The sequence below is a fragment of the Carassius auratus genome, chromosome 35, assembly GCF_003368295.1.
Source record: "Carassius auratus strain Wakin chromosome 35, ASM336829v1, whole genome shotgun sequence".
NCBI lineage: Eukaryota > Metazoa > Chordata > Actinopteri > Cypriniformes > Cyprinidae > Carassius > Carassius auratus.
Genome location: NC_039277.1, coordinates 9132870 through 9149289, shown reverse-complemented (window position 1 = coordinate 9149289; position 16420 = coordinate 9132870). Strand labels below are relative to the sequence as shown.

The following is a 16420-nucleotide window of genomic DNA, read 5'->3' as shown; positions in this document are numbered from 1 at the left end:
TGTGGTGTAAAATATTTTTTGGAACACTTATTTTAGGAATTTACATCTCTCTCTTTGTCTTCGTCTCTCTTTCTCTCAGTTGTTTTTTTTTTTTTTTGAAATATAGTATTGGTTCAATGACAGGACAATAAAAAATACCATAACATCAAATTGAATCTCACTTCTTTCTCAAAATCATGTAAAGTTCCTTGCTGGATCACACAGTTTCACTGATGACCCACAATAAACCCCAAACCCAGGATAGATGGGCTGAGTAGTGTGTGGACTATAGATAGATGATTTCATTTTGTCAGAGATGCTGGAAAAAGATCCAGCACTGTAATCCACAAACACTGCTAATCTACATATAGTTTTGTCTTTTTGTTAATGTCCCAGAATGTGTATTTGCAAGGGCAGCAGCAGTACAAACTCATACACTGATCGTTACATCCAAATTTAACTCTCATCACTATTTCCCTTCCTGCAGATGCTCTGAAAGGCCGATGATACACCCACGCCAGCTCTCCCACTCCATTCAAACTCCCAGTACACACGTCCACAAACACTCTCTTTACACAGGACCTGTGGCCAGCAATCAAATCTGTCTGGATGTTCGGGATATAGCAGGACTTTGCCAGTGTTTGATAGCTACTCTGTTCCCTCCAGACAGTTGGAGTGTTTTATTCACCTGTGTTTGAATCCATTGAGAAGCTTGTGTGAATCTATTACGATATTAAACCATATTTAAAGCCACCATGAAATCAAAATTGACAGTATATAATTCATTTATTTATTTTTATTGATACTGCAGTATTTTTATTATTGCACATTATTATTATTTTAATTCATGTGCCCTCTGAATTTTTAAGAAAATGTTTTTAAATCTCTTTCAAAATAACGCGGGACAACCTGTCACTCACATGAGATCACAGTAATAGCAAATGCAATGATCCAACCAATCAATTCTACATTTTTTCTTGTTAATGAAGCCTTTTTTTCTATAAAAACAGTAGAAGTCAGTGGAAAGTCATGTCATATCTGCATATGTTTGAGGGTATGTGTGTGAAGTGACATACATTGTAGGATCTAATTTCTGTTGACAGAAAATCTCCGAAAGCTCATTGTGTATTGGACAGATCATCTCCTGGAGTTGCTCAGGAGCATGAATCAAACAGTGTCTCTCACCGTCAAAGGTATTTTCATGCTGCACTCTCAAGGGGATTTGACAGAAAGAGTTCAGACACACCAGACAAGATTTGATGGCTTTATATTTCTGCCGTACAGACATCACACCCCACATCTCCAGGTCCAGCTTCAGTGTGAGAAAACTCAAGCAGGCTGGGGAGCAGTCTGGAGTCCTGTCCAACTTAGTTTCTCCACCATTTCCAGTAACCACCACATTTCTCCCTAATACAGGTCTTCTAGTGGAGGTCTGTGTGCACTGAGGACAACTGTATTCTTTCCAACAAGCATTTTTCATTTTTACTTTCAAAGTCCAAAGTAATAGTTCACTAGGGTCAATGTGTAACTGTTAACTTTTTATTTTCCAACATTTGTGAGAAATGTACTTAATACATTATAATAATACATTTCAAAAGTGTAAAGGAACAAACGACTGACTGGCTTATCCAAGTTCGATGCAGAGTCATTTAGATGATTTTTTAGAAGCTATTAATTTCAGTCATGTTTAGTAATATTCCTTAGCAATATACAATGTGCAACACCCCACCCACCCAGATGTTGCATGTCCCTGAGGAACACACAGTAGTGGTGTTTGATTCTTAAACAAATCCATCATGTTTTTGAATGAATCATTTGAGTGAATGATTCAGTGACACACTGAATCACTTATTGCCACCTGCTGCTGTATGGACATGAACAAACCTGCAGAAACTGTCACAAAATCCTCACCACTAATGCAGAGACTGACAGCCCACCAGCCTGGAATGTGCAAACAAAATTTCTCAGTATTTTGCTATCCCTCATCAGTGATGTAACTGTTGAAAATCCCTGTGAGGTCAGCAGTAGTTCTGGATTTTAGCATGCACAAAGAATACTGTGTCAGTTTCTTGCCCCTTGCTGCAGTGCAAATGACTTGCTGCTCTTTTAAACTTCATTCAAGTACACTTGTGCTGCACACTGGACTCTCTAGGGTGCCAATTCAAATCAATTATAGATAGGCCTTTGTATCCTGGTGAAGGATGGAGAATGTGAATCAAATTAGATGATGAACTCTGCAAACAGTGTTAACGTTCCCAGCCTATCAAACTGTGAAGTAACTGTGCATCTGTAAAATCATTACAGAGCCTCCATTTACATCACTAGAGTAGACAACCTGCTTGTTAAAATATGGCATACCATGGGCCAATATAAAATTAATCACAACAGAACTTATATTAAATGTTTTTTTTTAAGCTCTCGATGTGTTGTTTAAATGCAATGCGAGATTTTTTCCCTTTAAGGGTTATGAAAATAGATAACAATCTAACCCACCTGTATCAGTTCATCCTACAAATGTATCGTGTTAGTTTGTGCTCACCTTTACATAGTATCACAATATAAACTTTCCAAAATTCTAAATGCTTACACTCATAATGTTAGTCATACATTTTTGTAATGGTCACACTATGTATTAAATCTCTCTGATTTCTAAAATAAATTGAGATAAAAACCAAGATCACAACAATACTGAATCATAGTACAGTATATATTTACTTATATTTGTGCATTAAGTCATGATCTGTCATACGAGGCAATAATCTGTTATGGAAACAACGAGGATTGATGGAATACGACATTTAGGAGCATAAAGGACTATTTACTGAAGTTGTGCAAACTGTATAATACTATGTTCTCCGTGTTCTTTATTGTGAATACAAATGAGAGGAGGATGAAGCAGACATGATTCCACAGTATGTACCATAATTGACTGTACGATATGTATGGTTTACTTTGGACTTCAACCAGTTCCTTCTCTTAAACGACTCATGTTCAATGTCTCGTGCTCAATGCAAAAAATGACTAAAAAGTTTTAAAAGTTGCCAGTATTTGCATAGTAGCTTTTATTAAACATATTAGGTAGCATGACATTAATGACACCTCTTATGCTGGAACCAAAGATAGCATAAAATGCTAAATCTAACAGAGTAAGGCAGAATGAAATGTCTAGAGCTTAGGGGTCGGCTATTGCTCCTTAATATATGATTCAGCAGAGAGGAGAGCAGAGCAGCGATAAACTACAGGAGCATTTACACACTTGACAGTGTAAATCACTGTAATGACAACGCTGGACCCCATATTCTCCTAAAAGTGCCATTCATCCCTGAGACTCTAGAACAACACTTGATGTTCGGATCGTACAGACGCAGTGCCCTGCACTGGATCATCACCACAGCTGCTTCTGCGATAGAGTTCAGGAGAACAGCATCTTTCTCTTTTCTCTTTTTTTGCAGCATTCAGAATATGATTGTCACAATGCAGTTATAATCTGCTTCCATCATATTCTCTTTCCTCATTCATTTCTTCAGCACACATATAACGCATATATAACATTTCATCATCCTCTTGCGATGTTTTATTCACTCTGTCCTTCTCTGATTCCTTGTTTTGGTTCCCATTTTCTCCCTGTTTGCCATCATCCTGTTCTTCATTCTCAGATTCACCAGCTTCTTCTGACACAGAGTAAATCTCTCCTGGGTTGTTTGGCCCTTTGCAGTTCATTTGATTGCTATTGTTTGAGATGAAACCATCCACAAGGCCTCGTAAGCCGCCAGGCTTCCAGGCGTTGGATTTGAGTCCACCCTCCTGGATCACAGAGGTGGCGACATTCTGCAGTCTCAGTTTGCCTTTTAGTTGACTTCCAGCTGAAGTAGAACTGCACTTCAGAGGGTTATCAGGATACACTAGGTTCCCCTTTGAGTTTGACATGCCAATCTTTGTTCCCTTCATCATTCCCATCACCTCGTAACGGAAGCTTGAGATGTCCTGTTTAAGTTCCTATGGTAATAATAATCACACATTGCTCAGTAAACTATTGTGATAATGACTGGTTGACTGTAAATTATCACTTCACCTTAAAGTTCTCCTCAGTTAATCCCTCTTCTTTTTTGCCATCCCTGATCATTGCTGCCACATACCGCTTAACCAGGTTTCTAAGTACCTCCTAAAAAATAAAATTAATTTGATTATCAACTGGGAAAAGATTAGACCAAACAAGCAGCCCACAGAGTCTTTCAGAAGAGTCAAAGTGTATTTGAAGAGGATATTAATGTCTAAATTCAGAAGGACTTGAGTTGATTTACACTGTATTAAATAAGAGATTGCGGTGACCTTTCATCTGCTGATCTGAATTAAAGTGCACTTTGTAGACAGATTTAATCATCAGTTACTTTGCAAGAGACACCATTACCTGGTACTGGCGGTTTGTGCGGACATTTTCAGCAGCTCGCATCTGAGGAATTATAAAAAGAGAATAGCTCAATTATATTGACTTTTCTTGACACCCACTTTGCTATATTACAAGGTAATGAAAACCTCAGCAGCTCCAATCGATTTGTTCAATAAATCATGTAACTGCATTTGAACATTTTTAAGATTATTCATCATACAGAGTAATTGTATGACTTCATAAGACTTATAGTACATAGACAATGGACAATTTATTTTAGTGATGTTTGCTTCTTTCTGAATATTGTAAATATAATTCACCATCTGTCTGGAAAAGAGCAGCTTGAACATTCCAATAAAAATATTATTTTTTTTGTTGTTGAAGCAAAAACACTTTAATGTTTATTATAATTAGAAGAGGAGAGCAAATGGCTTATTACCCCGAGTGATCCAAATGTTTCAGCTCTTTTTCTGTGTTTAATATTGAAGAAGTGGGTCTTGATCCATCTGATGAGGTACCACGCTGATTTTGGACTTGGAATGATGTTAAAGGGAGGAGGCAGTGTGCCACCCTCCTCAAAGTAGCTCATCCAAAGTTTTGTTCTGGCAAACTTCCACTCAATATCAGCATGGTCCTGTGGAACAACCAAAGACAAGAGCTGATTATGCCAATTAAACAGTAAAGTGAAAAAATAGTTGTACATTCAAAATCAATGTCACACTAAAGATGATGAACTAAAATGAACTAATTTGGCAAAAAAGTGAAATAAGATAAGCTTAAAATATACAAATACACCACTTTTGACATTGAAAAAAAAAAGTTAAAGGGTTAGATTACCCAAAAATGAAAATTATGTCATAAATGACTCACCCTCATGTTGTCCCAAACCCATGAGATCTCTGTTCATTTTTGGGACACAGTTTAAGATATTTTAGATTAAGTCCGAGAGCTTTCTGTCCCTCCATTGAAACTGTGTGTACGGTATACGCTCCATGTCCAGAAAGGTAATAAAAATATAATCAAAGTAGTCCATGTGACATCAGAGGGTCAGTTTGAATTTATTGAAGCATTGAACATATATTTTGGTCCAAAAATATCAAAAACTATGACTTTATTCAGCATTGTCTTCTCTTCCGGGTTTGTTGTGAGCACGTTCACTGCAGTGTAGTGATATCCGGTTCGCGAACGAATCATTCGATTTAACCGGTTCTTCTTGAACCAGTTCACCAAATCGAACTGAATCATTTGAAATGGTTCGCATCTCCAATAAGCATTAATCCACAAATGACTTAAGCTGTAACTTTTTTAATGTGGCTGACACTCCCTCTGAGTTCAAACAAACCAATATCCCGGAGTAATTCATTTACTCAAACAGTACACTGCCTGAACTGCTGTGAAGAGAGAACTGAAGATGAACACCGAGCCGAGCCAGATAACGAACTAAAGATTGACTTGTTCTAGAGTCAAGAACTGGTTGCATCGGGTTTTGGATCACCAGCAGTGATCGGATTGGAAGTTCGGTTCTTTTCGCGAACCGGTTCTTTCAGACAGTTCGATTCAATAAACTGGTTGGAAAAAACAACGGTTCACCGGTTCTTTTGCGCTCGACATAATGAAGTCATTTGCGATGATTGACCCTCATTCAAGCCTTCGGTTTACCCGCGCTCATAACACTAGCACAAAATCAGTTCAGAATCAATCACCAAAAGAATCAGTTCGGTTCAGACGCGCCGTGTTTCAGTCTGCTTTACGGTGAATCACACATGCGCAGTATAATCAGCTCCTCAGTTCTCGAATCGGACGCGTCAGATAAAGATGGTTCTCGGTTCAGTTAACTGGTGATCTCCAGTGTACTCGAGAACGAGTCAATCTTTCGTTGGTTATCTGGCTCGGCTGGGTGTTCATCTTCAGTTCTCTCTTCACAGAGAGAAGATTTTAAGTTTCAAGATTTTTACTCAGAGGGAGTGTCAGCCACATTATAAAAGTTAACCGATTAAGTGCTTACTGGAGATGTGACCCATTTCTAACGAAGCAATTCAATTTGGTGAACTGGTTCAAGAAGAACCGGTTAAATCGAATGATTCGTTCGCGAACCGGACATCACTACACTGCAGTGTTGTGAACGCGCTCACAACAGACCCGGAAGATAAGACAATGCTGAATAAAGTCGAAGTTTTTGTTATTTTTGGACCAAAATGTATTTTCGATGCTTCAACAAATTCTAACTCACCCTCTGATGTCACATGGACTACTTTGGTGATGTTTTTATTACCTTTCTGGACATGGACAGTATACCATACACACATTTTCAATGGAGGATCAGAAAGCTCTCGATCTAAATCTTAAATATCTTAAACTGTGTTCTGAAGATGAACAGAGGTCTCACGGGTTAGGAAACGACATGAGGGTGTGTCATTAATGACATAATTTTAATATTTGGGTGAACTAACCCTTTAATGTACCCAGAAGATTAAAAAAAAAATAATAATAATTTAAAGCACTTACAGCAATATGTTGATAGGAATTATTCATCATAGCAATGAGCATATTAAGAAGCACCACCAGAGAGATTATGCTGTAGGTCCCAAACATTGTGGCTCCAACAAATTCTGTGAATTCGTGTTGGGCCTCAACATTGGTCACGTGCAGGGCAACAAGACCAAATATGGACCAGAACAATGACTGCAATGTCTCAAACATGCTGAAAAAAAAATCAAAAATATAATATCATTATTTTGCTGCAAAACAAGCAAAATTTAGATTAAACCTATCAATCTAAGATTGCTCACGTGGTGAATGCATTGTTCTGCTCAGAGCAGCGGATACCCTTGCATGTGACGTTGTTAATAATTCTACCATCAGTTTCATAATAGAAATACAGTTGATTGAGGCCATTAGCAAATGCGAGTAGCACCAGGCAGTAAATGAAGAGGAATTTAAGGATGTCCAGCAGCATTCGTCCGAGGGAGATCTGAAGAGGGCCCAGGTGGGAGTTGGCTGTGAAGAGTGAAATCAGTCGTAGGGAGCTAAATATATTAGCAATGGCAAACAAGGCCTCCCCCACCAAGGCAGGGTGCCACATCACCCATGCCTCCCGCTGCCCGTAGTTGTCAGAGAACTGCAGAAAGACAAGTGTTGAGAATTACAGTATGAAATCGTTTAAAACCTCTGGTCAATCTCTTTCCAGTTAAGAGTAGACAAACATCTTGCCCTGACCCTTCCCAACCCAATATATTTTCTAGTGGCAAATAATTTGTCTGTCCTCAATGAAAGTTCAAATGCTTTGAATGCAAATCACAGCCAATCAAAAATGTCTGTGTGTAACGTAGACGAGACAATTTGGATAAAAAAATCAGCATACTACTAATTCAAATATAAAATATCAGTGTACAGTTTGTAAAGCATTGTAAAAATTAAGCCAAATTTGGTTTGTTTTATAAAAAGTGTAAACGAGAACATTTTTACTTAATTTTCAACTTACCTTAAAGTAGGTGACAAACTTCAGTGAGATGGTAGCCAGATACAGAGAATTCATCACAAAGTCCATGAGGTTCCACCAATCATGAATATAATCCTGAAATCCACCGTCCCACATTTGTTTGATCTCAGCCCATACAAATCCTGTAAAGAAAAGAAATTCAAGAAAAGTTATCTTCAACTGATCAAAATCTGATTGATCGAATCAGATTTTTCAGCCCTAAACACATATTACCTAAAACCCAGGGTAGGATCATCCATTCCACAGTGGTGGGCTCTGGACCCTGTTTGGGAAGCACCGGACCCCATTTAGTGAGCTCTGTGAGCTCTTGATTGTCCATTCGGTCCACGTGTTGGGAGGCCAACAGCAGGAGAAAGAGGAAGGTCAGATATGAAGCAGTGTGGCATATAAACTTGATGAAGGGTTTCCGGATGAAGAGGCCATAGTGGCTCTTGGGAGCGATCAGGTAGAGCAGCGAAAAGAAAGGAAAGAGGAATCCGATGAACATACAGGTGATGAACTTGCTGGCCCAGTGGCGGCGTCTCCAGCCTGAGAACTCATCGTACCAGCGAGATGCGAGCAGCTGCTGACAGTTTGGCTGTGCTACAAACTAACCACAGAATAATGAAAAGAGATTAAACTGACATTGAATGAACTAAAAGTTTCTTATAGGTGTAAATTCACAATAAACTGTAAATAAATTGTGACATACAGTACATGTAATGTATAGACTGAGTTACTGAGATTTTGCTGAACTTTAATTTGATCATCTGCTTGCATTTTCTCACTGGAATGTGCAGCAAAGCAAAATCATTCTCTGCCATCTATCATGCATGGAGACTTTTGTCAGTTCCAAAATAAACGCTCTCTGCAGGAGAACACAAATAATGGAGCCATGTCTTAATGAGAAGCAAGTGCCATTTGAAACAGAGCAAACAAAAAGGCACAGGAAGGCTTACAGTAACACTGTTATTTTCTCTCAGGCTGCTCTATCTGTTTCTCATCATATCTGGTTTTAATCCAAAAAGCTTTTCTGCACCTTTTGTAAAACCATCTAGGCTGCACATGGAACGCAACAAGCTAAACACTGACTTGTGTGAATTAAACATGGATACATATGACTGTCATTTTGATGGCAATAGTAGCAAAATCAGCAGAATATGTTTTTTTTTTTTTTTTTTTGGTAAATGATTAGTTAAAACATATTACATTTAATACATAATTTTAATACTAAAAATATTTTTGCATAAAATAAAATGTTACAAATATAAAGATTTATAAAAAAAAAATCCAAAAGCTGTCCAAAAGCTGTCACTAGGGTGGTACATTTTAGGTAATATGTGCACTTTATGTAACTTAAATGTAGCTTTAAAGTGTTGAAAAGGTACCACCCCAATGACAATTAAATTAAATAAAAATCTGAAACTGTTAATATCTTGATCATCATATGAATTTACTTTTAGATTTAACTTCCCTTTTTTGGTTCTCTAATTCACAAAAGACCAATAATTTAATAGAATATTTCGGCCATTCAGCCTAATAATTTGCGGTCATCTGACTGTGATGTGGAAGATCTTCCAGAGGAATTTCAATGATGCAGCTATGGAAAAATAAGATCCTGGTGTGCTTCTGTTAAATGACACAGATGCCACAGGTGAATAAAGACAACATCTTCCCCAGCTTACAGTAAGCATCACTTGCCAAAGTAAAAGCCTGCAAGTTGAAATATACCACACAGAAGCCTTAAGTATAAGGAGACTTTTTTCTACCTTTCTAACAAAAAGAGCTTGTAGTGTTTAATCTGGACAGAAGGGGGAGATATAGATCCATATACTGCTGCAGCCACTCTGCAGTATCCCCCTATAGAAGTGGTTCCTAATTACGTTCCTGGACGCACATACTGCTCATTTTGCATGCCTCATTTGTCATACACACCTGATTCAATTAATCAGCTCATTAATAGATACTCCAAGAGCTGAAATGGGCAATACTGGGGGTCTCCAGGAATGTGTTTGGGAGCCACTACTCTAGAGGGAATAAAAACACAACCGACTTCTTGGGGTGAAAATATTCTTCTCTGTTTTAAATACCGACATTTGTTCAATAGGAAAACAACACCATGTGAAATATTTTATCCACGACATGTAAAATCCACCAAATCAACAGGGCAGCCATCCAAGCACAGACCCTGACTACTGAAACAAACAACTATAAACACCTGTTTTGTAATAATGAACCTTTATAATATGCTTGAATGCTGTTCCTATCTGGAGTTATTATTTTGCACTACTTGTAATGATCTTGAAGTCATTGTGGACTGCTTTCAAAGTTCTTGTAGTCCAATCTTGACATCTGAAAAGCACAAAACTCACCTCTTTCTGGTGGTACTTGATAGCCAGTTTGAGCCTGGCGAGATCATTATTCTCTTCATCCTCTAGGAGATTCATATTGTCCTTGTAGTTCAGAATCAACTCGAGCTCTCTAGAGCTGCGTGTTTGGTCGAGCAGATCTTTGGCGAACTGCTTGCATTGCTGGGAAAGCTCTTCATACTCTGACTTGAATTCATTCTCCACCTTACTGAGCTCCTGGAGCTCCCAGCTGAGCTGGAAGGCCGTCAGGAAGGGGTCTTCACTGGAGAGGGCGATGAGCGAGGGGCTGGCCAGGGCCCGGTAGATGTTAAGACGGGATCTGGAATGTCGCAGGCTGTCCACGTCTGAGCTGGACACACATTCCATGCAGTTGCAGCGCACCTGGTGGGGCTGAGGCATGGAAACACCCTTCTGAACCAACATCTTGATGACCTCATAGTTGTTGGTGTGAGCGGCCAAGATGATGGGCGTTATGTCAGGAGTAAAATCAGAGAACTGTTTATCCAACAGGATAGGAGGTACCTAGAAAAGAGAGAAATCAGGGTTTATGAAAAAAAATACAAAAAAGATACACCTGCTTGAAAATATAAAATCTGATTTTTTTTTTTATCTCGTTCTCTGATAAATGTAACTAAATATAGTTAGGATAGGTGTAGGTCATTTGGTTCTAAGACATTTTTGTTATCTTCACATGTTAATAAAAATCACTAAGTTTAATGGTCTCCATGTATTTATATCATCTGTGTAAGGTGTAGGACCATGAAATGTCCAATCGTATCCCTCAGTCTGAGCTGTCTGTCAACGTATGTACTTGCATACCTCCACGTACCCTGTTTGTGCAGACACGATACATCATCAGCGCATTCCATTATGCAGGGAGGGTGGGATCTTGTGCTTTCAAAGTTAGCTTGCTATTGCTAGCCACACAAAAATCACCTACCTCACCTTTAAAACTAGACCAAAAAAAAAAAAAAACTTGATAACTTCAAATGGAAAATGGTTTATTTTAGAATCCTTTTGGAAAACATTTTTAATCATAAACCCCATTAATGGTTGATTTCTCAGGAAACAATACATTTCCCAGTATTACCTTATTTGAATGATTTAGAGATAAGAATACTGAGTAAGAAACTGATTTGTTGTTAAAGAAGCCATGAGTTATTACTGTGTTATCAGCACTCCAGCTTCATGTTGTCTGTCTCTACAATAAATTAAAAGTCATGCAAGGCAACTCAACTCAGTCAGTGGCCATCTTGGTTACCCCACTAGACAGTTATTTTGTGTGCCATGTAATAAATAAAGTCTGTACTGTAACTTTTGCTCAGTTCAATGCTTCTTTGCTGAAAGTATTAATTTATTTCAGAAAGAAAAATAACTGACCCAAAGTTTGGAACGGTTGTATAGTTGTATGTCTATGATAACATAAGAAATTAATACCATTTGTATTCCTCTATCATTTTTTATGATTTTGGTACATAGTTAAATATACAAGGTAAAACTGGGGAAAATTCATTATTTTGCATAGTATTGTGCATTTTATATGATATTACATACACATTGTGCCATAAATTATTTAAAAAAAAAGTTCAGTTGAAACGTAAGCGGTTTAGACCTCATACAATTTTCTACAATTTAATCATATAAAACCACATAAAAATGTGATCTGGATCAGGTTAGTTAAAATATCATTTATTTTTGTTTTGCTGTTCAGACTATTTAAATTAGGTTTTTTCTGCCTGTCTGAACAAAGCCTTTAAGCTGCTCAATGCATGATTCAATTATTCTGTGCTGTCCCATAAACAACAACAACAAACTAAATATTAATTTCATATGCTCAACCAGATTTTTATAACAAATTCACCTTATTTTTCTGTGAGACACTGAGGCATGATATCAGTTTGCTACACTGTGTGGCACTGAAGTCATTAACACTTTATCTGTAGCAGGGGTCACAGCCCTTCAAACAAAGTGGAAAATTACTTCATCTTCAGCTGGAAGAAAGTGAAAAGGATAATGCAAGCCATCTTCACAGAAAAGCAAGAAATAACTATTAAGAGGAGCACTACTTTCAAAACTTTTAATTAAACAGATAGGTCTACAGAGAAAAAAACGTCCCTTTCAGAAAGAATTAGTGCATTCTCAGGTTCCAGCTATCACTGCGACATGAACAGGAAAATCACTTGAAACAGTTTAAAACAGTTTGGATGTAATCTGCACATTTACAGTCGCTTCACAAAAGAAGGGATTACCAAGGCAACTGGGAATTCCTGCATGTGTAAGTAGAATTGAAAAGAGGACCCAAGAGATGCGACAGTACGTGAGACATCAAATTGTTTCGGTTATACAGGAAACTCTGAAGTAAATTTGTCAGTGATTGTCATCTTACCTGCATGCCCCCGCTGGGCTTTTTATGGTTCAAAAGCAGCTCCACAGCCCCCACCACTTCCTTTCGTATGGCGTGTAAAAGTGCATCCCCCACGTACACATTAAAGCTGAGCAGCAGCTCAGTGATTTCCAGATTCTCATTCTCAATGGCAATCAACAGAGCCGTCCGTCCCAGAGGGTCGATGCAGTTGATGTTGATTTTAAAGTAGATTTCGGCTTCTATCAGTGCTTGTTTGACGCTGGCGTAGTCACCTTTCTCCACAGCACACAGGTAGGCCTTTTCCAGGGGTGACAGCTCCGACTCGGCTCGAACTATCCGCAGAGGGATCCGGTCCCTGTACGAGAAGTTTCCCGTTCTGCGAAAGTAGAGCTGTGACATTGCTGCTATGCCTTCATGAGAGACAACTGGGAATGAAGAGATGGAAATTGAGAGACCCATACAGACAATGAAAGGATGCTGGTAAATGAGGGTAGGAATCATGCATTATAGAGGAAATGGCCCTAAGCATTGTAAACCATCATCTCCACACCCAACATCCCATTAGCATGACACTCAGCCCTCATTTGCTTGTTTTTCTATTGACTTCGAGGTTATAGGGAGGTTATTCGATTTGGGTGTTTTGATGAAGGCCACAATGAAAACCTCAGATACTGGTACAAGATCTTAATGGAGTTAAGAGAACACTTGATATAGATTAAGCCATAAATGTATACCATGGACTGGGTTTTTTGTTGTTTGTTTAAGGGCAAAATATCTCAGCACTTTCAAAAGTCAATCAATAAAATGTCTGCAGTGAATTCAACCTTTTGACATCATCTGAGCTGTTTATAAGGCATCTCATATACAAAAGTTGGGATCAGTTTTGCTTTCCCTCACCACACAAATGAACTCTGAAAATGTCCTCTTGTATACTGTCTTTTTAATCAATGTAGAGTGCTGCAAGAATGTCATATTTTTTCCTTTAAATTAGTTAATTTGGCATTTTCAGTTCCATCGAAAAATTTATATACAACCATCCACAATTCAGTCATCCTGCAGAAAATGCTGATGTTTTATGGACAGTGCTTTCTGGTGTGTGCATTAAAGGAACTTGCTGTTAATATTGTCCAGTGATAAAACATGATGGCCATTCACAGCCTTCTCAGTGTTCTCATACAAACTTGTTCACTTATGAGGACCTTCCATATAGACTTCTATTGTTAAACTCATTGTAGGTCAAATTAAACAAATTTGTAAAGCTTAAGCTTAATGTTTTGCTATATATATATATATATATATATATATATATATATATATATATATATATATATATATATATATATATATAATTATTATTATTCTATTATTTTTTATTATTTTTTTTTTTTATCAAGCTACCTTGATAAATTCTGTAAACGTCCTTGGAACTAAAATATTATTTATAGACCCTTGTGCTAAATTAGTCAAAGCTTTTGAATATGTAATATTAATTATTAAAATTAATATATAGATTTGATTTATTTTGTCTACTGTTGTCTATGTTGCATTTTGTTAGTCACCATAATTGAATGATTAGTATTTCCTCTAGTGAACTTGGACCTTTTGCTGAAGTTACTTCCTAATAAAACTGTTTATATTCTATGTGCACTAATTTTATTATTCTTATTTTATTTATTTTTTGCACTGTGTGAGGTGGAGGGGGACTCAGTTAAGTATTCAATGACTGACCCAGAGGCCACTCATAATACCCCTATTCGCTATAATTTTATCATATTTCATAAATATTTTTAAAGCATCAGATATGAGTTCAGTGAATTGGTTCAGTTTACACTTTCAACTTGATGATACAAAAGAAAGAAATACAATGTACTTCAACCAAATAAGTGTTAATTTTTAAGGCGTCTTAGACACTACTGCACCTCGTAGATTTGAATTGTGGCATTATTTGCACTATTTATGAACATTTTAACTATTGAAGTGGTTTTATTATAATGCACGAGGGCATTTTCATGATGTGCGCAGAAGTGGTTGATGAACACAGACAGATGCGCAGTGCGCTCTTCAGTCTCCACTCTTGACTATAATCATGACTATAAATACAGTGAGCTGGCTGCCTCAGCAGCATTTCCGGCCATAGATTTTGTCGCATTTCGAGTAAGCAAAATGTAAAAATAAGTAAATAAATAAATATCTACGCGCACCCATGATGCACGCGCATATAATGCCCGGAACCATAAACGCACGCACATTAGTGTTAAAAACTCTACATTTCAAGCGGTGCTGTAGTTTGAAGGAAATTATTCGGGTTTCCGTGTTATTGGTTTTCAAAAACCACAGTAATTAATAATCTGTGTGGAAAAGAACGTTTATAAAATGGAACTCGTTGTCACTTTAAAGGAATCGTAACGTTACACTCAGAATGCAAATTCTGTTCTCATTTACTCACCCTCGTGTTGTTTTAAACCTCTATGACTTACTTTTTCAGTGTTACACAAAAGTAGATGTAATAACAGCTCCAGTGTCCATTTGCTTTCATTGTATGGGGAAAAGATAGATGCAATAAAGTAGCTAAATGGTGACTGAGGATGAGATTTTGCTGCGCACCGCATTTTGGTGTTTACAGGGCAGAAAGTCACAGATTTAGAACAACCTGTGGGTGAGCAAAGAACAGAATTTGCGTTTCTCGGTGAACTAATGTTTTATGAAATAACGGAATCTCATCTCACCTGTTGGTTTTGGATGTTACACTGACTCGTGACTGATTTGGTCTAACTAGCGTACAACAGGTGTCCAGTGCGAAGAAAATTCGTTACACTCCAACCGCCTCCACTGAGGGAAAAGCGCGAAAATGCGCAACGATAGAAATAGAAGGCGGGAAAATAAATATCCATTTGTACGCGCAGCGAGGCTCGGTGATCCTCTCATTTCGCATTCAAGATGGAGCTAATCTGCAGAGTTTCCCAAAGCCAAACATGTTTGCTCTCTCCAGAAAGTGCATGTGCGAGATCTTTGATCGTTTATCATCTTGTATATTCTGTTTCCCATCTTGGTTTCATCGCACTCTGGTGTGACGCGTTCTCATCTTTCGTCAAGTGTTATTTTGTTCACTGAAGAGTCTTGGAGCGCAAAGGCTACCAGACGTCCTGGCTGTTTGCATTCTGCATAGTCTCTCTCTCTCTCTCTCTCTCTCTCTCTCTCTCTCTCTCTCTCTCTCTCTCTCTCTCTCCGGTTCACCACTCGACGTCTAGTGTCACACAGTCTTTAAAAGATGCGTTTTTTGTTTTTGTTTTAAATGCTAATTAAAAAGTTGTGCACTTAATGAATTGAATAGCACTTTTGAAAAATATTATTTTACTAGAAAAAGCTAGACATATTGCACAAAATAGTCAATATCTAGAGAAATCTATATTTTATTCTACAGAAAGCTGGCTCCTAATAAAAATAAATATTTACTTTATATAGTGCTTTCAGTCAGTGTTCAAGACAACTTATAATGAAGTAAATTGTTTGAAATCCTACCAATGAATTTAGGTTTGACAACATTATAATATACAGTATGACAAATGGACATGATTTTGATTCATTGATGCATCCAAGCCAACTGGTGTCAGTATAAAGTCCAATAACTATTGGGAGAAATAAGCCTGCTTGAAATGGTTCAGATCGTTAATCATTTCTCTCATTTTGCTGAATTACAAATCCTATTAATAAAATGATTTATCTCAGTCTCAAAACTGGTTTATCTCAGGCAAGGGCATGTCATTTTACACTGAGATGAAAATGTTTCAGAGTAAATCGAGACACTGTCCTTCTGAATTTGTTTTGGCTCAACAGCAACACGA

At 37.6% G+C, this 16420-nt stretch overlaps 1 protein-coding gene and 1 pseudogene across 1 annotated transcript; one reads left to right on the top strand and one right to left on the bottom strand.

Moving 5' to 3' along the window:
- Positions 1–1424, top strand: part of LOC113053901 (glutamate receptor ionotropic, kainate 1-like) — a 38650-nt pseudogene extending 37226 nt beyond the window's left edge.
- A 1545-nt stretch (positions 1425–2969) lies between these two features.
- LOC113054299 (short transient receptor potential channel 4-like) lies at positions 2970–15734 on the bottom strand. Its single transcript, XM_026219746.1, has 11 exons — positions 15305–15734; positions 12600–13003; positions 10217–10735; positions 8079–8454; positions 7848–7987; positions 7156–7484; positions 6872–7067; positions 4806–5000; positions 4388–4429; positions 4052–4141; positions 2970–3975 (listed from the first exon to the last, which is right to left on the bottom strand). Exons 2-11 carry the CDS (start codon positions 12975–12977, stop codon positions 3460–3462), a joined length of 2781 nt encoding a protein of 926 aa, XP_026075531.1. The 5' UTR covers positions 12978–13003; positions 15305–15734; the 3' UTR covers positions 2970–3459.
- Positions 15735–16420: the final 686 nt, after the last annotated feature.

Coding starts and splice junctions, on each gene's coding strand:
- LOC113054299 (XM_026219746.1), bottom strand. CDS start 12,977: ATGTCACAGCTCTACTTTCGCAGAACGGGAAACTTCTCGTACAGGGAC. Junction 10,736..12,599: donor AGCCCAGCGGGGGCATGCAG/GTAAGATGACAA, acceptor TCTCTTTTCTAG/GTACCTCCTATCCTGTTGGA. Junction 4,430..4,805: donor AAACATTTGGATCACTCGGG/GTAATAAGCCAT, acceptor ATAATTCCTCAG/ATGCGAGCTGCTGAAAATGT.